At 55.9% G+C, this 23,126-nt stretch overlaps 1 protein-coding gene across 4 annotated transcripts; it reads left to right on the forward strand.

Annotated features, from left to right (window-relative positions):
• Positions 1–774: 774 nt before the first annotated feature.
• On the forward strand, positions 775–22,869 carry TRPV4 (transient receptor potential cation channel subfamily V member 4; the record flags this gene model as incomplete). Of its 4 annotated transcripts, XM_080717904.1 has the most annotated exons (15): positions 775–1,154; positions 3,404–3,576; positions 7,848–8,000; positions 9,002–9,142; positions 9,940–10,238; positions 11,526–11,705; positions 13,011–13,169; positions 13,367–13,459; positions 13,820–13,893; positions 14,540–14,705; positions 15,509–15,575; positions 17,801–18,117; positions 19,798–19,925; positions 21,797–21,918; positions 22,712–22,869. In XM_080717904.1, the coding sequence occupies 15 exons, from the start codon at positions 775–777 to the stop codon at positions 22,867–22,869; spliced, it is 2,610 nt and encodes an 869-aa protein (XP_080574030.1). The 4 variants fall into 4 exon arrangements, with proteins under 4 accessions (XP_080574030.1, XP_080574032.1, XP_080574031.1 ...); XM_080717906.1 differs by lacking the exon at positions 11,526–11,705; XM_080717905.1 differs by lacking the exon at positions 9,002–9,142.
• Between the last annotated feature and the right edge of the window lie 257 nt (positions 22,870–23,126).

A 23,126-nucleotide genomic window follows, 5' to 3' on the forward strand; every position in this document is an offset into this window, starting at 1 on the left:
CCTGTCTCAGCCTCCCAAGTACTGGGATTACGAGCGCACCCAGCCTGCCCGGCTCAGGCTGTTCTTTCCTGGAGTGACTTGGGTAACCCTGGCAGACACATTCCCTGCCTAGGACTTAGCTCTCCAGGATAACACCTGGAAGGAGGGAGGGAGTCTGAGAGTAAGGGTGGCAGGGAGGCTTCCCAGGGGAGGGCGCATTTGAGCTGGGGCACAGGTGGGCACGAGGGACCAGGCAGAGGGAGGAAGGTCAGAGCTGGGGAGCCTTGCACTGGGTAGTCAGCTCAAGTTGGGGGCCACTGCAGTGATGCCACAGGTGGGGGCCAAGCATGAACACCTTAGCCCGAAGTGTGGGGCTTCTACGCAGCTCCTGCTGTGGCGGGAGTTTCTCTGTGGGGTGCCAGCCAGCACATTATCTGTTGGTTCTCCTGTGAGGCGAGGAAACCGAGGGGCCGAGTGTGAAGCCTGGCTTTGAGGCTGACTCAGTGGGACAGGAGTAGACTCCAGGCTCCAGACTTGGGGTACGGTGTGACTTCCACCAGCGCCCAGGGCGGCCCCATGTCTCAGGTTCTTGAAAGAGGCCCCTGTTGCGGCTCCAGCCCGGGGCTGGCGGCTGACCACAGCTGGGAGTGGCCATAGCGGCCCCTGTCATTACAAGGGTGGCTTTGAAGCAGCTGGCAGCCGTGCTGTTTGCCCACATGGGGGGGGGGCTTCCTGGAGCCCCAGCAAGTCCGGCTCTGCCCTGCTCCCTTCTCTTTCCCCTGCAGGCTGAGCGGCATGGCAGATCCCAGTGACGGTCCCCATGCGGGAGCTGGGGAGGCGGCCGAGCCCCCTGGGGACGAGAGCGGCACCCCTGGCGGGGAGGCCTTTCCCCTCTCCTCACTGGCCAACCTGTTTGAGGGGGAGGATGGCTCCCCCTCCCCCACTGATGCCGCACGTGCTGCCGGCCCAGGTGATGGGCGACCCAACCTACGCATGAAGTTCCAGGGCGCCTTCCGCAAGGGGGTGCCCAACCCCATCGACCTGCTCGAGTCCACCCTGTACGAGTCCTCCGTGGTGCCCGGGCCCAAGAAAGCGCCTATGGACTCGCTGTTCGACTATGGCACCTACCGTCACCACCCCAGTGACCACAAGCGGTGGAGGAGGAAGGTCATGGAGTGAGTACTGCTGGCTGCCCAGTCTGCCCTGGGTCCATCCCTCATCATCCATCCCTCCATCATCCATCATCCATCCCCACCCTGCCCCATCTCTCCCTCCATCATCCATCCCTCATTATCGATTCCCCAGCCCCCATCCTCATCCTCATCCTTCCATTTCCCATCCCCATCCTCCATTCATCCCTCCATCATCTGTCCCATCCCTCCTTCATTCATCTCTCATTATCTATTCCCCCAGCCCCATCATTCATCCCACCCCTCCATCATCCGTCCCATCCCTCCATCATCCATCCCCAATCCCCCATCATCCATCCCATCCTCCATCCTCCACCCCATCCCTCCATCATCCATCCCATCCCTCCATCATTCATCCCACCCCTCCATCATCCATCCCATCCCCCATCATCCATCCCATCCCATCATCCATCTCATCCCTCCATCATCCATCCCATCCCTCCATCATCCATCCCCATCCCCCATCATCCATCCCCATTCCCCATCAATCATCCCATCCCTCCATCATCCATCCCACCCCTCCATCATCCATCCCCATCCCCCATTATCCATCCCCATTCCCCATCATCCATCCCACCCCTCCATCATCCATCCCCATCCCCCATTATCCATCCCCATTCCCCATCATCCATCCCACCCCTCCATCATCCATCCCACCCCTCCATCATTCATCCCATCCCTCCATCATCCATCCCATCCCCCCATCATCCATCCCCATCCTCCATCATCCATCCCCATCCCACATCATCCATCCCATCCCTCCATCATCCATCCCCATCCCTCCATCATCCATCCCATCCCTCCATCATCCATCCCCATCCCACATCATCCATCCCATCCCTCCATCATTCATCCCATCCCTCCATCATCCATCCCCCACCCCCCATCATCCATACCCATCCCCCCATCATCCATACCCATCTCTCCACCATCCATCCCTCCATCCTTACATCATCCATTGCCATCCTTTCATCCCCATCCTCCATCCTCCATCCCCCATCCCTCCATCATCATCCGCATCCTCCACTCCTTCATCACCCACCCTCATCCCCATCCCTCCATCGTCACCCCATGCTCCATCCCTTCATCACCCACCCTCATCCCTACCCCTCCATCATTGATCCCTCACCATTCATCCCCATCATCCATCCCCATCCCTCATTGTCTATTCCCCATCCCCCATCATTCATCCCCACCTCTCCATCATCCATCCCTCCGTCCTTACATCATCCATCGCCATCCTTTCATCCCCATCCTCCATCCTCCATCCCCCATCCCTCCATCATCATCCGCATCCTCCATCCCTTCATCACCCACCCTCATCCCCATCCCTCCATCATCGATCCCTCACCATCCATTCCCCATCATCCATCCCCATCCTGCATCCCTCATTATCTGTCCCCCATCCTCCCTCATCCATCCCCCATCCTTCCATCACCCTCTCCATCCCTCCATCATTGGTCTCTCATCATCCACCCCATCCCTCCATCATCCATCCCTCCATCCCTCCTTCTGTCATCCATCCACTCCTATAGTCACCTACTAACCCACTGTCGCTGCACTCATTGGCTTTCTCCTCTACCTGGCCCCGTCTGCTCATCTGTCCATCTGTTTGTCCATCCATCCACCCACATGGTGCCCCGAGCCAGCTCTGTCTCTTCCAGAACCTAGCATACAATAGGTGCCCAGACGATGTTTGTTGAATGACTGAATGAACGCCCCCAAGTCCTCCTCTTAGCATCTGCTTTTCCCCTTCCATCCTCTCTCTGCCCCTTTCCCTTCCTTACTGGGCGGCGTCCTTCCTCCACCTGCCTCCGCTCAGCACTTCTCTGTGCACACTGTTCCAGGCACAGCCCACACGCAGAGACTGTCATCCTGGCTAATGCGTATTGAGTGTTCGCGGTTGTGGGCCCTGGACTGAGTACCTATGAGCGTGGCCTCACCTGCCTCAAATGTTTGTTGAATGAATAAATTAATGACGGGATGGGGTTTTCTACTTTTTCTCTGTCTTTCTATCTTTGTGTTAGTAAGGAAGGCCTCAATAAATGGCAAATGGCTGGCTGGGTGGATGGAGAGATGGGCAGGTGGACAGGTGGATGGATGGGCAGGCTTGTGTGTTTCTTTCTGTCTGTTTTCACCCAGCACACAGTAGGTGGGTAAAACACCCTTGTTCTCTGCTGTCCTGTCCCTTCTGGGCAGGCGGGGGTGAGTGCTCACGCCCCTCCCCCCCGCAGGAAGCAGCCGCAGAGCCCCAAAGCCCCCGCGCCCCAGCCGCCCCCCATCCTCAAAGTCTTCAACCGGCCCATCCTCTTCGACATTGTGTCCCGGGGGTCCACCGCCGACCTGGACGGGCTGCTCCCCTTCTTGCTGACCCACAAGAAGCGCCTGACTGATGAGGAGTTCCGGGGTGAGCGCCGGGAGCAGAGCTGGGCCTGCCAGGGGTGGAGGGGGGCCTCCCCGCAGCCTTTCCTCCTGCTCAGGAGCTCCAGAAGAGCACTGCACAGGGAGTCTGTCCTGGTGCTCTCTGCCATGTTACTTAACCTCTCTGGGCCTTGGCTGTCTCCACTGTGCGTTCATTTGCTGGGCCCATACTCTTGAAAAGGCAGTCGGGAGGCTGAGACCAGAGGATCGCAGTTGAAGACAGCCTCAGCTACGTAGCGAGGCCCTTTGCAACTCAGTGTGACCCTGTTTCAAAAAAATAAAAAGACTAAAAAATAGGAGTGGGGTTGTAGTTCGGAGGTAGAATGCCCCTGGGTTCCATCCCCAGTACCAAAATATATATATATATAGAGAGAGAGAGAGGTGGGGGAAGAATCAGTCATAGATAGCAGCGTCTCCCTCTGTGGGTTTAAAGTCCCTTTCACCACTTCTGGGATATGTGGCTTTTCTGAGCCCCAGGGTCAGAGAATAATAGCTGGTCCTGGCCTGGGCTCATCCCAGGTAGCCGGGGTGGGGGGTAGGGAGTGAGGGGGTGGGGGGCGGGCCTCTGCTCCCTCTAGGGATGGAGGCGGGTGGGCAGGGTCAACGGGGATTCCTGCCGGGGATTCCTGCCTTCTCCTGCCCGTTCCAACCATCTCCGGCAGGCGGAGACGTCCATTCCCAGCCCCGTCCAGGCTCAGAGTCCCACTCAGGACGGCGCTGCCTCCACTAGGCCAGCCTTCTCTGTAAATCGGGGCCAGCTGTGCACTCCCTGACCTGTTGGCTGCCCGCCACTCGCCGTAATTAAGCAGCCAAATGATCCCATCGGTCAGTCAAAAAGGTGAACTCTGTGACTCCTGCTGTGAGCGAGGGCCGCCTTGGTCATCCAGCCAAGGTCACCTACGGCTGGGGCTGAGGACGTTTCAGGGTTATCAGGAGAGGCCATGTTTTAAGACTTCAAGTACTTGGAGTAAGTTAAGGGGCAAAACGGGGTGAGACCACCGGGCAGGGTGGCACATGCCTGCAATCTCAGCTACTCAGGAGGCTGAGGCAGGAGGATTGCAAGTTTAAGGCTAGCTTTAGCAACTTAGTACGAGCCTGTTTCAAAATAAAATGGGATTGAAGGTGTAGCTCCGTGGTAGAGCACTCTTGGGTTCAATCCCCAGTAGTGCAAAAAAACAAACAAACAAACAACAAAAAAAAACCCAACAACCAACCCCAACATGGGATGACTGTGTCTGTGGATTTTTACAGATGTTTATCAATCTGGTCATTAACACAGCAGAAACAGTGTGCTCGGGGTCTTCGTGTCTGTCGGTAGAGAATCCCTGGGTTTAATAAAGTGTCCACCCACTGTGACGTGGGGCCAGCCCAGGAGGCTCGCTGTGGCACAGGCTCGGGCCGTGGGAGGCGGAGGCCTCTCCATGGCTGGTCAGTGGTCTCGCTGGAGATAAACGCCATTTGTCAGGCCAGGGCGGGGGGATGTGGGCCCAGCAGGTTCCAGGGAGTGGGCACCCTGGCATTGCAGTGAGGCTCCTAACTAGTTTAGGACCCCGCACAGGTGTGTATCTTGCCCGAGCATGGGTGGGGCTCCGATGGACTTGGGGCCGGGTCCCCAAAGTTGCTGGGGTCGTTGTATATCAGAGAGCAGGTTTACGTGGGGCTTATGGTGCTAAATGAGATTCAGGGCCTCCGGTGTGCTGAGGCCCCTCTCAGGCTCTGAGCTGCTTTTGTATTCTTAACTGTGTGCTTGGTTTTATAAACAGGGCCCCTGAATTGTATAAGCCTTAGGCTTATACAAAACCTGCTCTGCCCATGCACGTTTTCCTGGCTATTTTCAGGGGAGGCGGACCTACCCCCCTTTAAAGTTTTACAACCTCCTATTTGGCAATTGGCAATTTATACCCGCCCCCTTACCCCAATCCCTGCAGAGCCCTGGGCAAAGCCACTTCGCCATCTGGCGGTCAGATCCTGGAACTGCATGTCCCACTTATCTCTCAAAACTACCCTGTGGGACCCAGACTGGCAGTCCCGCTCCACAGTAGCCAATGTCTGAGGGTTTGGGAGCCCAAGCCAGCTGCCTGGTTCCATTCTGGGCCACCTGTGGCTTGGATTCCCTGGCATGCCCAGCTTGCCCTTTGTCAGATGTTTAACTCGGCCAATGGTTGTTGAGTGCCTACTAAGTATCAGCAGTACTGTGCTAGGCAGGGGTGAATGGTGAAAAGCCGATGAGTCATCACCAAAGGTGACCCAGCCTCCAGGTTACTCCCGGGCTCAAGGTGAGCAGCCACCAAATCAGCCTACGGTTATAAAATGTTGTGGCGGTCAACAAGAGGCCTTATCTGAGGATATGAGCTAGACAGGGAAAATCCAGGAAACTCTCCTGGAGGAGGTGACATTCTTGTGTTTGGACGAGCTGCATTAATGAGGTGAGGAGGGGTCCAGCTGGGGGGTGAGAGGGCAGTGTATGCAGGGGCCTGTGCGTGAGTTTGGCAGGAAAGGTGGGCACGGGGAGCTGCGAGTTGCCTGGTTAAAATGGATTGACACTCACTGAGGCCAGAACCGGGGGAGTCTGTGTGTCTGTGTAGAGTCCCCCAGCACATTGGCCAGCATTTGCGAAGCCAAAGCCAGTCACCATTGAAGAAATAGTCACTCGGTGCCCCCTGGGCTGGGGGCGCGGTGGGAAGCGGCCGGAGAGCAGGGCCTGCCCGGGTGACCCCACTCCTGGGCCGGGACGGACCTGGGGTCTCTGCAAGGTGGCGGAGTGACCACTGCTTCCTGGCACCTAGGGAGATGGTTCTGGAAGAACAATGGTGACATCATGTATATTGAGGGCTCTGCTCTGTATGGCACTGGGCTAACTGATGAATATTTATTAGTGCGTCATTTTGCCCCTACATGGGACTGTAACTTCAGTTTAACTAGAGAGAACACTAAGCAGAGAAAAGGCCATACAGCTGTCATTAGCAAATCTAGAATTTCTTTCTTACTTTCTTTCTCTCCTTCTTTCTTTCTTTTCCTTTTCTGGTATTGGGGATTGAGTGGGGCATTCTACCTCTGAGCTACACCCTGGCCATATTTTATTTTAATTTTCAAACAGGGTCTTGTTAGGTTGATGAGAATAATCTCACTACTTGCTGAGGCTATCCTTGAACCTGTGATCCTCCCTTCTCAGCCTCCCAAGAGCTGGGCCACACCCGGCTCAAAGCCAGGGTTTGCACCCTGAGGTGGCTGTCTGCAGAGCCAGCCTCTTGCTGCCTGGTCCCAGCATGCTCTGCCCTGTGCCTGGCTCACGGATGGCAGAGGGGCATTCCCATGGACTCACTCTAATGATATATAAATCAATTCCTGTAACCATAAAAAAATTACAAGGGAAGGAAAATCACAAAGGAACATTAGAATTGCGAGTGAGAGGCGTTAAGGCCCCTCTTAGTAGCAAGCAGACTCCTTGTGCGAGGTTTGGCAGCGAGTGAGACCTTCGGTGGCACCGTGTCTGTGAGACCCCCAGACACGCTCCCACTCCTCCTGGGGCAACTTCACTCCTGCGCAGCAGGCCGCCCTGGGGAGCCGCTGGACCCTCCTGCTCCGGGTCGCTGGTGTAAAGACTTCAGGAGCAGGAGCACTGTGTCCCAGCGGGTGGCAGATGCTGCCAAGCCTGTCTGGTCTCCACATGCATCTAGAGGCTCTGGGAAGGCTGTGGCGTAGAGGCATGGCTGGCGCAGGCAGCCGCCCCCAGTGCTGGGGTCAAACCCAGGGCCTCCCAAGCCTCTGCCGCTAGGCCTCACCCCGCCTTCTGGGCTTTGTTTAATCCTGCCCGCCCAAGTATTTGAACAATTTCCTCAAATGTGGTCATTAAATAAATTAAATAAATACCAGCCTCTGGGTGGCCTCCTGCATTTCAAAGATTTCTGCTCCCTTTGTTTTGTTTTGTGGTCCTGGGGATTGGGCCCTTTTTACTTCTTTTAGTTTTAACTTTTGAGACAGTGGCTCACTAAGTTGCCGAGGCTGACCTTGAACCTGTGATCCTCTAGCTCAAGCACTGGGATTACAGATGTGCCCCATCTCCCAGGACTCCCATGGGTTCATCTGACCCCTTATCACTAAGAGGCAGCTAGAGTGGCCCTGTGTCCTTGCCAGACAGACCAGAGCAGGTTTAGAAGGTGCAGCCGCCAGGCACAGGGGTGGGGCCTCGACGCCCTGCCTGGCGCGCTCCTTGGGGCTGCACTGCCTCATCCCGGCGTCTGCCCCCTCCCCACCCAGAGCCGTCCACAGGGAAGACATGCCTGCCCAAGGCCCTGCTGAACCTGAGCAACGGCCGCAACGACACCATCCCCGTGCTCCTGGACATCGCCGAGCGCACCGGCAACATGCGGGAGTTCATCAACTCACCCTTCCGAGACATCTACTACAGAGGTGGGCTGGCGGGCGGGGTGGGCTGGTCTGACCCCTGAGAGCCCTGGTTTGGACCTCGAGGGCAGGTGAACCAAGAAACCAACTGCTGAGGGAGGGAAGGAAGACCCCCCCCTCTGCTTTGATATTCAAAGTTTGGGAATCAAAGGCCCTTTGATGCAGCTGCAGCAGCGGCCTGGTGGTCCTTGGGCCTGGGATTCTGGGTGAAGGGGCCCTGGTGCCCGACGTGCTACAAATCTATGAACCAGCAGCCGTGGAGGCAAAGGTGGCCTGCGTCCCAGCGTCCCATTTTCAGTTCTGAGATTCTCTGAATCAAAGCTGGCCTCTTAATCCTGGATATTACTATGAACTTTGTATCCCAAATTCAGAATTCTGGGAGGCCAGGCGGCCTCCTTCCCCCAGGACTGGAGCAGCAGGTGTCTCCATGTTCTTGCCCTCAGATCCTGGCAGAGGATGTCCTCTGAACTTGTTTTTGGTACTGGGGATTGAATCCAGAAACATTCTACCTCTGAGCTACACTCTGTCTTTTTTTTTTTTTTTTTTTTTAAACAGAGGCTCACTAGGTTGCTGAGAGCCTCACTAGACTGCGGAGGCTATAGCCGGGCGTGGTGGTGCACGCTTGTAATCCCAGCGCTTGGGAGGCTGAGACAGGAGGATCGCGCAGGTTCAAAGCCAGCCTCAGCTACTTAGTGAGGCTCTCGGCAACTTAGTGAGACCCTGTTTCCAAATAAAATATTTATTGCGGAGGTTGTACTTGAACCTGCGATCCTCCTCTCTTAGCCTCCCGAGTACTGGGATTAGAAGTGCGGCCTGCCACGCATCATTTGAGTTTAAAATTCTGCTGCTGCAGTGCTTTGGATCTAGGGCGTCATGCACCCCAGGTTCCCGTCCCAGGGAACGGAGAGGGCGGCTGCCCGGGTGCTGGCCAGGGCTCCTGCCTGGAGCCCCATCCCGGTTCCCACCTGCGCCCGCGCCTGCGCCCTGATGCCTGTGGCCCTCCGCAGGCCAGACCGCGCTGCACATCGCCATCGAGCGGCGCTGCAAGCACTACGTGGAGCTCCTGGTGGCCCAGGGAGCCGACGTGCACGCGCAGGCGCGCGGCCGCTTCTTCCAGCCCAAGGACGAGGGCGGCTACTTCTACTTCGGTGAGCCGGGGCCTGGGGGAGGGAGCCAGGGGCGCAGGGGAGAATCCGTGGGTGGGGACACAGGGTGCAGGCCCCCAGCCTGGGGCCCTGTTCACGCACATCCCGAATCCGCTGGCCACCGGCAGCGCGTGGCTCTTGCTTTCGGAGAATTCGCCACTGCGGGGCACGACGCGAGTCAGGGGCCTGGGTTTAAATCCTCTTTTTGAGCCGGGCGTGATGGCGCACTCTTGTAATCCCAGCATTTGGGAGGCTGAGACCCAGAGGATCGCGGTTCGCAGACAGCCTCCGTTACTTAGTGAGGCCTTCTGCAACTCAGTGAGACCCTGTTTCAAAATAAAAAGAATAAAAAATAGAGCAGGGGGTGTAGCTAGGAGGTCGAAAGCCCCTGGGTTCCATCCCCAGACACCCCCCCCACACACACACACACCCTCTCTTTGCTAATTCTCAGCCACTGACCTGACCCCCAGGGCCTGCTGGGAGGGGGGCAGTGCCTGCACCTAATTGTGCAAGTCTTTTAGTCCGACGTACTCTGGGACCAGAGATCAGGTGGATGGAAGCCCCTCACTGCCCTGTCACAGCTGGAAGGGAGTATTTTGAATATCACCCCTGCTTCCACCTGGGGCCCACAAAGAACTCACCATTTGACCCCGCCCATGCCTGGCCACGCCCTTGCCCGCTGGCCACGCCCACCACGACCACGTGCCTGGCTGTCCGAGGCCAGGCGAGGGCGGGCCTGCAGCCGGAGCCCCACGGCCCGCGCCCCTCGCTGACCTCCCCGCCGTCCGCCCGGCCCGCAGGGGAGCTGCCCCTGTCGCTGGCCGCCTGCACCAACCAGCCACACGTGGTCAACTACCTGACCGAGAACCCGCACAAAAAGGCCGACCTGCGGCGGCAGGACTCGCGCGGCAACACCGTGCTGCACGCGCTGGTGGCCATAGCCGACAACACGCGCGAGAACACCAAGTTCGTCACCAAGATGTACGACCTGCTGCTGCTCAAGGGCGCCCGCCTCTTCCCCGACAGCAACCTGGAGGCCGTGCTCAACAACGACGGCCTCTCGCCGCTCATGATGGCCGCCAAGACCGGCAAGATCGGGGTGCGTGCGATCGTCCCTGGAGCTAGCGCCCCGCCTCTGGCTGCATGGGGCCTCAGACACCCCCCCTCGGTGCCTGTGTCCGCATCTATAAAATGGGTTAGCGCTGTGACAGTTGAAGGAGAATGTGGTGGCGCGCTTGTAATCCCAGTCCTTGGGAGGCCGAGGCAGGAGGATCGCAGGTTCGAAACCAGCCTCAGCAATTCAGTTGAGGTCCTCAGCAATTTGGTGAGACCCTGTTTCAAAAAAAAAAAAAAAAAATAGGGCTTGGACTGTAGCTTGGAGGTAGAATGCTCCTGGGTTCAACCCCCAGTACTAAAAAAATTAAATATGTCTATTTAATTTTGTACATATATAGAGAACTTTGTGTGTGTGTGTGTATATATATATATATATGCATACAAAAATTACTTAGCTCACACAGTTACCCCAGGGTCCTGAGGCAGCAGAGGCCCGTTGTATTTTATTTATTTATTTATTTTTTGCGGGTCTGGGGATGGAACCCCAGGGGCATTTGACCCCCGAGCTACACCCTCTGCCCTATTTTTTATTCTTTATTTTGAAACCGAGTCTCACTGAGTTGCAGAGGGCCTCACTAAGTAGCTGAGGCTGTCCGCAAACCGCGATCCTCCGGTCTCAGCCTCTCGAATGCCGGGATGACAAGCATGCGCCACCACGCCCGGCTCAGAGGCCCGCTTAGTAACAGATTTCCAAAGCTAGGGGTGCCCCCACTCCCCCTTGTGGGGGATGCTGGAACAATCCAGGCTAGTAGTAGCTTTGGGTCAGCTTCAGGTCCGTGAAGAAAGTCCATGTTGCCATTAGATGTTAAAAGCTTCCCAGGGTTCAGCTCACCAGTTTTGTGGCCTCAGGGAATGCCCTTCGTTTTCCCCAGCTTCCATTTACGAATCTGTAAACCAAGATGGTAAGAGTAAGAATGCAGTGAGATTGCCAGGCCAGCGGTGCACGCCTGCCATCCCAGCGGCTCTGCACCACAGGCTGAGATGGGAGGATCTCAAGTTCCAGGCCAGCCACTTGGGCAACTTACCTAGACCCTTTCTCAAAATAAAAGAGTCTGGGGATATAGCTTATATAGTTTAGTGATAAAATGCCACCGGGTTCAATCCTCAGTGCCCAAAACCAAAAAGCCAGACTCGCAGCAGGTGCTCGGTAAACAGTGTCTTCCCTCCCTCTGTCCACTCAGTGGGCTCTCCCCAGACCCTGGTCCCTCTGATGGGCAGGGCTGGGCATCAGCGCCCCGCCTTCGTCCCTGACCTCCCCGCCCACGCGCAGGTGTTCCAGCACATCATTCGGCGGGAGGTGACCGATGAGGACACGCGGCACCTGTCCCGCAAGTTCAAGGACTGGGCCTACGGACCGGTGTACTCCTCGCTCTACGACCTCTCCTCCCTGGACACGTGCGGGGAAGAAGCCTCTGTGCTGGAGATCCTGGTGTACAACAGCAAGATCGAGGTGGTGCAGGGCATAGGGAAGCGGGTGCGGCTGGGAGTAGGGTGCCCCTGGCCAGGGGAGACGGCCTCTGGGACGCACAGTGCTGTGTCTGTCGGCTGAGTGCTTCGGAAGGTACCAGCAAACGCACAGAACAAGGCCTGGCACTCTTAAGTGAGCGAGGCTCACGGCAGGACAGGCTCCACGGGCGCGTGAAGTTGTTCAGAATCCTGGTCCTGTCACTTACGTGCTGTGGGACTCAGGATGAGTGACTTAACCTCCGTGGGTCTCAGCATCCTTACTTGGGGACCTGGAGAGGATTATCGTATCCAACAGGGTTGTCGGGAGGACCAAAATGAGTGAATCCCAGAACAGCCTGGCACAGAATAAACATTATGTGTCGGCTGTTATCATTAGTGGTCGTTGTATGAAGTTCTGAAAGCCCGTCTTTTTCAGTTAACAGTGTCTGTGAACATCCTTCTGCACCATTAAATCTCCTCCTGCGGCATCACTGCTGCGTATAAATGTGGCGCGTGCTAACGAGCCATCCCTCTATTGCTGTTCCTTTGAGTTTGTTTCTGCCTTTAACTATGAGGAAATTGCTGCAATAGCATCTCTATGGTTACACTGCCAAACAAATCCATGGTTAGGAAGAAACTCGTCAGTAGAGTCAGGACGCCACGCAGATGGGCGCACAGAGCTGGGCCTGCTGGCTTTCCAAGTCCTGGCCCCTGGCTCCAGCGCTTGGCTTTTCTTGAGGACCTCGCTTCCCTCATTCTTGAAATTCATGACCAACTTGATTCAGATCAGGGTTTTCAGGATTAGCATCTCTGGTGGAAACTCCGATTGATTAGTAATGTCTACCCAGGGAACTGTATAGAGCACTGTTGTGCAGAGATCGATTATTAATTGGTGTCTGCCATGGACTCGGAATTGGAGAAGTGACGAGTCAATCATTTGTCATTTTGAGCTAAATTTTCTAGTTCTGCTCCCTTAATCAGAATTTCTGAGGATGAAGCCGAGGAATTTGTATTTTTAGCAAGCTGGTAATTTTGCTGCCAGCGGCTCAGTCTTTGGAATTTGGGAACCATGATTTGGGAGCCGTGAGGATAGATGTTCTCTAAAGGGTTTTCCAGTTCTGGTTCTGTGATGTTAGAATGGGTGGGAGGGTAGGTTGAGGCCACTTTGGGCAATCCTTGAATACTGAGGCCGGGGCGGGGTCGGTCCTGAGCGCCCAGCCAGCTCGTGGTTCTGGGCCGCAAGGGCGGAGGGGGAGGCGCTTTGGCTCCCAGACGCCCGGGAAGTGACTGAGCCTGTGGCCTCTCGCAGAACCGCCATGAGATGCTGGCCGTGGAGCCCATCAACGAGCTGCTCCGGGACAAGTGGCGCAAGTTCGGGGCCGTGTCCTTCTACATCAACGTGGTCTCCTACCTGTGCGCCATGATCATCTTCACCCTCACTGCCTACCACCAGCCACTGGAGGGCACCGTGAGTGCCAGCGGGCCTGGCGGGTCCCTGGGGCGCCGAGGCGGCTGGGGAGCAAGTGGGGGGGCGCCCCAATGCCCAGGGCAGCTGGGGGAGGAGGACAAGGGAGGAGCCACCGGAGCCAGATGTTCAAGCATTGGGGAATATCTAGACCCTGGGCGGGGGGGCGGCGGCGAGTGAAGACTCTGACCCGCCCCCAGCCGCCCTATCCTTACCACACCACGGTGGACTACCTAAGGCTGGCCGGGGAGGTCACCACGCTCTTCACAGGAGTGCTGTTCTTCTTCACCAACGTGAGTGCTTGCCCCTGCCCCAGCGGCCCTGCCCTGCCCCTCTCCCTCCCTCCTCCTCCTTCTCCTTCCTTTCCCTCCACTCCTCCTCCACTCCTCTCCCTCCTCTTCTCCATTCTTTATCCTCCTTTTTCCTCCTCCTCCTCCCCTCCTCTCTTCCTCCTCCTCCCCTCCTCTCTTCCTCCTCCTCCCCTCCTCTCTTCCTCCTCCTCTCCCTCCTCCTTGCCCCTCTTCTCCCTCCAGCCCCATATTCTCCTGTTTTCCTCCTTTCACAGCGACACCATCTCGCCTCTGTCGCGCCCTGCCCCCTCTTCTGCCCATCTCCTGCACCGCCCCTGCTGTAGACCTGCCCCCCTCTTCCAGATCAAAGACTTGTTCATGAAGAAGTGCCCCGGAGTGAACTCCCTCTTCATCGATGGCTCCTTCCAGCTGCTCTAGTGAGTAGAGGTCCTGGGGGATGGGGGAGAGGTGGCTCCACTAGGAGAGAGTCCATCCAGCTGGGCATCCTGGTCCAGGGTAATGACAAGACCAAGGCCAGGCAGTAGAGGGGCGGTCTTGTTGAAGAAATACTCCGGCTGCTCAGGAGTTACCACACTCACCATGAATAGAAATCACTTTAACCTTTTTTGCTGATGATTCATTGCTGATATCTGCCTGGAGTATCGTGTTTGAGAATTTTGGGGCTGTCTCTGTTCGGTGGGAGAGCTGTGATTGATTAATGATGTCTGCTTAGGGCACAGGGTTTGGGAGTTTCTGCTTTCATGGGACATCTTTTCCTTTCCCCTTAGAACAGTACAATTCACTTTGCCACAAAATCTCCTCTACACACCACTGGGTGTTTCTCCGGCAGTCCTGAAGGCATCACTGTGGGATCTCGCAGGGCCTGGTGTCCTGCACACAGAACTGAGCTAATTAATGTCCCGTTAGCAGACATTCAACACTGGGGAGGCCGGTGGGTTCATTGTCTTCCTTCTGGGGGTCTAACAGGCTGTCCTAGGACCCTGGACGGCTGGACCTGTCTCCACTCCAAGGCCTCCTCATCCCCGCTTCCTTCTTCCCACGTGTGGTCTCTGCTGCCCGCAGCTTCATCTACTCCGTGCTGGTGATTGTCTCTGCGGCCCTGTACCTGGCGGGGATCGAGGCCTACCTGGCCGTGATGGTCTTCGCCCTAGTCCTGGGTTGGATGAACGCCCTCTACTTCACTCGTGGGCTGAAGCTGACCGGGACCTACAGCATCATGATCCAGAAGGTATGGGGCGCCGGGCGTGGTGGCGCACGCTGGTAATCCCCGCGCTTGGGAGGCGGGGACAGGAGGGTCGCACAGGTTCGAAGCCAGCCTCAGCTACTGAGTGAGGCTCTCAGCTACTTAGTGAGACCCTGTTTCCAAATAAAATATAAAATAGATCTGGGAGTGTAGCCTGGAGGTAGAAAAGCCCCTGGATTCCACCTCCAGTACCATACACACACACACACACACGCGCACGCACACACACACACACACACACACACACACAATAATAAAAAAAAAATGATGATGATGATGATGATGATGACTTAAAAATAGGGCTAGTGGTATAGCTCGGAAGTAGAATGCCCCTGGGTTTCATCCCCAGTACTGTAAAAAAAAAAAAAATTAAAAAAAAAATAGCTGGGCACGGTGGCGCACGCTTGTAATCCCCACGCTTGGGAGGCGGAGACAGGAGGATCGCGTAGGTACGAAGCCAGCCGCGCTGGCTTGAGACCCTGTTTCCAAATAAAAAAATATAAAATAGGTCTGGGAGTGTAGCCTGGAGGTAGAAGGGCTTCCAGGAACCCCAGTACCACAAAAAAAAAAAAAAAAAAAAAAAAAGAATAAGGTTTGGGCAGGCTCTGCACTTGGTGTGCGTGGAGGGGCTTGCGTGCTCAGGCCTCTGATGTGGGGCACCATGGGCAGCTGTGGTCTGCGCCCCGGGGATGGGCAGGCTGGAAGGAGAAAGAAGGTTCAGGGTGGAGAGTGGGGAGCAAGAAACCAAGTGTCTCCTCTTTCCCTCCATGATCCCACTGGGATCGTAGATCCTTTTCAAAGACCTCTTCCGCTTCCTGCTGGTGTACTTGCTCTTCATGATTGGCTACGCTTCAGGTGAGCGGGGTGCCCAGGGGGCTGGTGGCAGTGGCGCAGTAGTGGTCGTGGGCGAAGCATGTTGGCATCCCTACCCCGTTCAGCTCTCCCAAGCAGCCCGCAAGACCCCTGCCGTTGTCACCCCTCTTACAGAGAGGGAAACTGAGGCTTACAGCGGTTAGATAACTCTCCCACCTTCAAAAGCTGATAAGCGAGCCAGGCATACACACTTGTCATCCCAGTTCTTAGGAGGCTGAGACAGGATTGTGGGTTCGTGGCCAGCCTCAGCAACTTAGGCCCTGTTTCAAAATAAAAGATGTGGGTTTGGGGTATAGCTTGGAGGTAGAATACCCTGGGTTTATTCCCTAGTACTAAAAACAACAACAAAATTGGTTAATGGTAAAACTGGAACATTAGCTATTTCTGCAGAGGAAGTCATGTGAGACTTAGTGGCCTAAAGCAACGCCCTTTCCATTTGCTCTGAAGGCTCCTGGTCAGCTGGTGATTGTGTTGACCTGGGCAGGGGAGGCTGATCTCAGTGGGCCCCTGTGTTTGTGGCTGGCCGCCGGCTGACTTGGTCGGAGACTTGGCCATCTTTCCTGTGGTCTCTGCTCCAGCTCGGGCTTGCCCACGTGAGGTGTGGGGCCCAAGTGCGTGAGCATTTGGGTCCAGTGCTTGGCACAGCACCCTGCTGTCCCACCCATGGCTGCAGACGTCTGAGGCCAGACCCAGTTCAGAGGGGAAATGGGCTCTGCTTGAGGGGAGAAGCTGGCCTGCCAGAGGGGCGTGGACATGAGCCTAGTATTGTCCCCTCTAGTATGACATTTGTGATGTCATAAGGCCAGCCTGAGGCATGCTGGGAATTCATGGCACAGGCTCTGGGAGGGGGGGGTAGACTTGGGGAAACTGACCAACCTACTTTCTAAGAAATGGGCGATCTGCCATCAATGCCCTGTATCCAAAAGGAAATGGCCACCTTGGACTGGATCAGGCCACATTTGTGTCTGGGCAGGTTCACTGGGGGAGTGGCCTGGCAGCCAGTGTTTGATGATGGCAATATTTTAACCCAGATGGTGCTGAAGCTCTGTGCAGGTTATTTTGGAAAAGCAGGTGATAGCCTTGGCTTGGGGAAATGGAGACAGGGTAAAGCTTCTCCCTCAAGGGCTGAGAAGAACTGGACATCAGATGGGCTTAGCAGATGATTGGGATTTAGTCTAGACCCTAACAGTCCTCATTGCAGAAACTGGGGGCCAAAGTAGCAACTTAGTGGTCAGTTTGGTTATAGCACTTCTCCTGCTGGGGTTTACTAGATCTCAGGTCCGAGGCCAACAGGGAACCTGTGCTACTGTTCCCATTTCTGTGTCCATGACAGACATTATTAATAGATCACAGAACTACTTTTCTGATGCATCTAGATCATGTCTTAGAATCCTTCTCAACAGTGTTTCAACTTTAACTACACAAAGCCTCCTCACTTCACAGCATGTGACATGCTGTTCCCACTGACAGAAGGGACTGGCCCTCCTCATCCTCCCTGCCCTGGCAGCTTAGGGACAAGTCATTGCAGCTGAAGTGTGTGGAGAAGGCTTGTCTGGGCGTGGTGGGAAAGGAGGAGTGCCAGGGTCAGCTTGAGGTGTCTGGAGAGGAGGCTCCAGATCCAGCTTCTGGGACAGTGTGGAGCGCTGTCCCAGCCTCACCCCTCCCTTCTGGTGGGTTTGGAGGGGGCAGGAGCCCGAGGGAGAGCTCCCCACACCTGCAGGGGTCATAGGGCACTTTAGCATCATGACGGTCTGCCTGGGGAGCGATCCTGGACTTTCAGGAATTGTAAGGCGCTCTCGGGTTTCTTGGCCTTGACACCATTAGCATTTGGGGCTGACAGTTCTCGCTGTGGGAATCTGTCCTGTGTATTGTAGGTTGTTGAGCAGGAGCCCTGTTCTGAGCCTACTAGACACCAGGAACGTCCGCTCCCCAGTAACAACAACCAGGGTCTCTAGACATGGCCAGATGCTCCCTGGGGGCACAACTACCCTGGCTGGGGGGCACCTGGCTAAGTCCTGGAAGCCTCTTCCCTAGCAGCAAGTTTGTGGGAAGGAAGCAGGAGGACCCAGCTGGACTCTTGACTTTCCGACCGGGTCCCTGGGGCCAGCTCTCTCCTTCCCGGAGCTCCGGCTTCCCACCAGGTGGGAACGCCGTCTCCGGCTCCCATCAAAACCCCGTGCTCAGCGAAGGCCGCCCTCCCTCGGCAGCGCTGGTGTCCCTCCTGAACCCGTGCGCCAACATGAAGGTGTGCACCGAGGACCAGACCAACTGCACGGTGCCCACGTACCCCTCGTGCCGCGACAGCGCGACCTTCAGCACCTTCCTGCTGGACCTCTTCAAGCTGACCATCGGCATGGGCGACCTGGAGATGCTGAGCAGCACCAAGTACCCCGTGGTCTTCATCATCCTGCTGGTCACCTACATCATCCTCACCTTCGTGCTCCTCCTCAACATGCTCATTGCCCTCATGGGGGAGACGGTGGGCCAGGTCTCCAAGGAGAGCAAGCACATTTGGAAGCTGCAGGTGAGGCCGGGCCTCCCTCGTCCTCCAGGGTGGCGGGTGGGGGAGCCTGGGCTCCTCTCCAAGCTGGGGACTGGCGCTCGCCTTCTGCTCCGCTTCCCTGTCTGTAAAATGGGCAGCAAAGGCTGCTGCGGACTTCCTGGCGCTCCCCAGTGAGTTCGAGGGGCTCCTTGTCTGACCATCAGCAGCGGCCTGAGCTTCGCCTCACACGACGGCCCATTCCACCCGGCATGAAGGAGGGAAATCCTGGCGCAGGAAGTGCTCAGAGAGGGGCTGAGTTCATTCTCTGTTGCGATCTCAAAGTCCCCGAGACTGGGGAAGCCGTGAGGAATAGAACTGTATTGGGATCACGGCGCTGCAGGCCGGGAGTTTAAGTGCACGGTGCCGCTGCTGTGAGGGCCGCGCTGCGTCGCCACGTGTGGAGGCGGCGTCGGGAGACACGGCAAGTGTGCTAGCTCGCATCTCTTCCTCTTTATTTTTTATTTTTATTTTTATTTTTGTGTGTGTGGCACTGTGGATTGAATCCAGGGATAGTTTATCTCCAAGCTACACCCCCAACTCTATTTTTTTTTTTTAACAGGTGTGCGCCGCCACACCTGGTTTCTTTTCCTCTTCTTAAGAAGCCACTAGTGCACCTGGCGTGTGGCACATGCCTGGAACTCCAGTACTTGGGAGGCTGAGACAGGATTGCAGGTTCAAGGCCAGCCTGAGCAACTTGGAGACTCCCAGCAACTTAAACTCTGTTTCAAAATAAAAATACGAAAAGGGCTGGGGTGCAGTGTGGAGGTAGAATGTCCCTGGGTTTAATCCTGGTACTAGTCAGGTGCAGTGGTGCACGCCTGTAATCCCAGCGCTTGGGAGGCTGAGACAGGAGGATCGCGCAGGTTTGAAGCCAGACTCGGCTACTTAGTGAAGCTCTCAGCAACTTAGTGAGACCCTGTTTCCAAATAAAATATAAAATAGGTCTGAGCATAGCCCCGGGCCTGCTCTCGGCTCCATCCAAACCTCCTACTTCCCTGGGCCTCACTTTCTCCACCGGTTGAACTCTCAAACTGCAAACTAGTCTCTGAACTAACAGGATGAGATTAGCAAAGACTCATTTTTTTTTTCTAGACCACCATATTTTAAAAAATTTAACGCAGCCAGGCATGGTGGCACACGCTTATAATCCCCGTGCTTGGGAGGCTGAGACAGGAGGATCGCATCGGTTCTAAGCCAGCCTCAGCTACTTAGTGAGACCCTGTTTCAAAATAAAATATAAAATAGGTCTGGGAGTATAGCCCAGAGGTAGAAAGCCTCTGGGTTCCACCCCCAGTACCACCAAAAAAAAAAAAAAAAAAAAAAATTAATGCAAAGATGTAAGAAGAGATGTCATTTAAAAATCTAGATTTCTGGCCTTCTGTGACAGCTGGACCAGTGAGAGGCGCTGCCCCGATCCAGAGCATTCGCTCCCTGGCTTGTCCCTGTCCCCAGCTGTCCCCAGCAGACGCCAGCCCCGAGTGGGGACTGCTGAGTGCATGTCGTGGGCCCTGGCTGTGGCCTTTGTGCCTCTGGGTCCAGCTTCGCGCGTTTGCTTCTAGCCGCCTGTGGGCCTGTGATGCCAGGGGCCATTGCCAGGGGCGGCCCCAGCCAGAAAGCCCTTCCTCTGCTGCGTGGGCCGGGCTCACGATGTCCTCCCCACAGTGGGCCACCACCATCCTGGACATCGAGCGCTCCTTCCCTGTGTTCCTGAGGAAGGCCTTCCGCTCTGGGGAGATGGTGACGGTGGGCAAGAGCTCGGATGGCACTCCAGACCGCCGATGGTGCTTCAGGTAAGGCGGGCGGGCTGCAGGACCCGAGCTGGGAGGAGGCGCTCGTCCCGGGCAGGTGGCCTGCATCCCCAGGCTTCTTCATCTGTGAAGTGGGGACAGGGATGGTGCCCCCTCCTCGCAGGTGGGCACGCAGCAGTGCGCGGTGCACTGGTGCACATCCGAGCCTGTAGAACGGGAAGCAGAGGCCAGCAGGCGGTGCTCATCCCGGGCCGGCCCCTTCGCCCACCCAGCTGCGAGGTGCCTCAGTGCCCTGGCCGAGATGGGGGCACCAAGGAGTCAGTTGTGCAGAGGAGGCCAGCTTGCAGGCGGAATGCCTTGGGCTCAGTTCCAGTGCCGCACACACACACCCGGACGATAGTAGCAGCCACGTCCTGAGCCAGCTGGTCAGTTCTGCTCAGCCTGACTCCACGGTTCAAGTCCTGATTCCGTAACTTGCCAGCTTTGTGCCCCGGGGAGAGCAGCCAACAGGCCTCCGGCTTTTCATCTGCAAAATGGGAACAGTGAATGTGTGTTTTCCCCTTTAGTCACTGCATGTAGCACTTTCTCAAAAAAAAAAAAAAGAGACTATATGAAAAATAACAAAAATAATTCTAAACAGCAGAAATGATATTGGACCAATTTTATGTCAGAGTCCGTAACTTGAGTTTACCAGGGTGTCCCAGTAATAATAGGTAAGACCATCAAGGAGCGTGTCCATCGGTGAGCGAATGGACAAACAAATGTGGTATGCCCATACTTTGGAATATTATTTAACCATGAATAGAAATGAAGCTCTAGTTCCCGCTACGGCACGGATGAACTTTGAAAGCACGATGCCGAGCCGGGCGCGGCAGTGCACACGTGTAATCCCAGGAATTGGGAGACTGAGGCGGGAGGGTCGCAGGTTCTTGGCCAGCCTCAGCTACTTAGTGAGGTCCTGTGCAGCTTTAATGAGACCCTGTTTCATAATAAAAGAATTAAAAACTTGGGCTGGGGATGCAGCTTGGAGGTAGAGTGCCCCTGGGTTCCATCCCCAGTACCTCAAAAAACAAAACAAAACAAAACAAAACATCATCTTTTGATGCTAATGAAGGAACCAGCACCAAAGGCCACACATTGTACGATTCCACTTGTGTGAATGTCCCGGCTGGGGGAGTGGTCATGGCAGTTACCGCTTAGTGGCTGCAGAGCTTCTATTTAGGGCAGTGGTAAAGTTTTGGAAGTAGATGGGTGTGATGGTTGCATGACATCGCGTTGTACTTAATGCCACAAAACTGTATACTTAACAATGAAATGGCAAATCCTGTTGTGTACACGTCACTATAATTCAAAGTATGGGGCCGGGCGTGGTGGCGCAAATGGGTAGAATTCCAAGTAGAGGAAGTGAGAAGCTGGGCAGGGGGCAGTGTTCCAATGTCCTCCAGTTTCCTGTACATTTCTCGGATGACTAGATGCTCAAAATACATTATTAAAGGTTGAAAGGCTAAACAAGGTACCAAGGAAGAAGATTCATCTCAAGGCATGTTTGAAACAGTGAATAGTCTGGTTTTCTGGATGCACAGAACCTTTACAGAAAAGATAGAGCAGCCGGGCATGGTGGCGCACGCTTGTAATCCCCGCGCTTGGGAGCCTGAGACAGGAGGATCACACAGGTTCGAAGCCAGCCTCAGCTACTTAGTGAGGTTCTCAGCAACTTAGTGAGACCCTGTTTCCAAATAAAATATAAAATAGGTCTGGGGGTATAGCCTGGAGGTAGAAAAGCCTCTGGGTTCCACCCCCAGTACCACCAAAAAAAAAAAAAAAAAAAGAAGAAGAAGAAAGTATGGGGAGGGGACATGCTGGGGGGCTGCTGTAGCAGGGGCTCCCACGATCCTCTGTTTTGGCCCCACCAGGGTGGACGAGGTGAACTGGTCGCACTGGAACCAGAACTTGGGCATCATTAACGAGGACCCGGGCAAGAGTGAGACCTACCAGTACTACGGCTTCTCACACACCGTGGGCCGCCTGCGGAGGGGTGAGTGGGCCCGGCTGGCCTGGCCACTGTTTGCTTGGGCATGGGCAGCCCCGTCCCCACCTGGGACCGGTGTCCCTGTGTATGGAGTGGAAAGGAGGGTGGACTGGCGAAGCTCCCCTGCTGCTCACGAAGGCCGGGCACCCCACCTGTGAGGCCTTGCCGGCCTCCCAGGGCCACGATGCATCTTCTGTGTCTGGGGGAGAAGCCTTTTCTGTTTTCCACTGAACCCTGAGTGCAGAAGATGCCAAGGGAGAGGGCGCTTGGGGCATTCTGACCCGGGCACTCCTGTGCAACCGGGGGCCAGTGCCTTGACCACTCTAGGCCCTGGTTTCCATGCTTGTAAAGTGGGCATAACAATAACTCCATAATACCTACTGCTCACAGTAGGTGCTTAAGGGGCTGGGGTGTGGCTCTGTGCTGAAGTGCTTGCCTAGCACATGTGAGACCCTGGGTTTCATCCCCAGCAACACACACACACACACACACACACACACACACACACACACACACTCCAAAGTAAGCCAGTATGCTGGGCGCTGTGGCACAGACCGGTAATCCCAGTACTTGGGAGGCTGAGACAAGAGAATTACAGGTTTGAGGCTAGATGCAGCAACTTAGGCCCTGTTTCAAATAAAACAACAATTATATTTTTAAAAAGGGCTGGGGGAGCTCGGAAGTAGGATGCCCCTGGGTTCAATCCTCAGTAACACACACACACACACACCCTCAAAATCAGAACAAAGTTAGATGCAGTAGGCACTCAATAACCCCCTCCCCACCATGCTGCCCACAGATCGCTGGTCCTCCGTGGTGCCCCGAGTGGTGGAGCTGAACAAGAATTCCAGCCCGGATGACGTGGTGGTGCCTCTGGACAACCTGGGGAGCCCCAGCTGCGAGGGTCACCGGCAGGGCTACCCCCCCAAGTGGAGGACTGATGATGCCCCCCTCTAGGCCACAGCACCCACTCTCTTCACCACCCCTCCTAGTCCACCTGCACCCCAGAGACTCCTCCTGGGTGCCCCACGACCGCTGGGACCCCCAGAGGTGAGGGCTGATGGAGGCGCCGGGGAGGCCCCAGGACCCTCTGGGCCCAGCGCCGCCTGCCCCGGCCCAGCCCCTGCTGCTCCCGCTCCCATGGAGCCGCGCAGGCCGCTGCCCGCCGCAGGCCCAGGCCCAGGCCCGCCACTATTTATTGCTCTGCTCTCAGG

The sequence above is a fragment of the Muscardinus avellanarius genome (genome assembly GCF_963383645.1).
Source record: "Muscardinus avellanarius genome assembly, chromosome: 21".
Classification (NCBI taxonomy): domain Eukaryota; kingdom Metazoa; phylum Chordata; class Mammalia; order Rodentia; family Gliridae; genus Muscardinus; species Muscardinus avellanarius.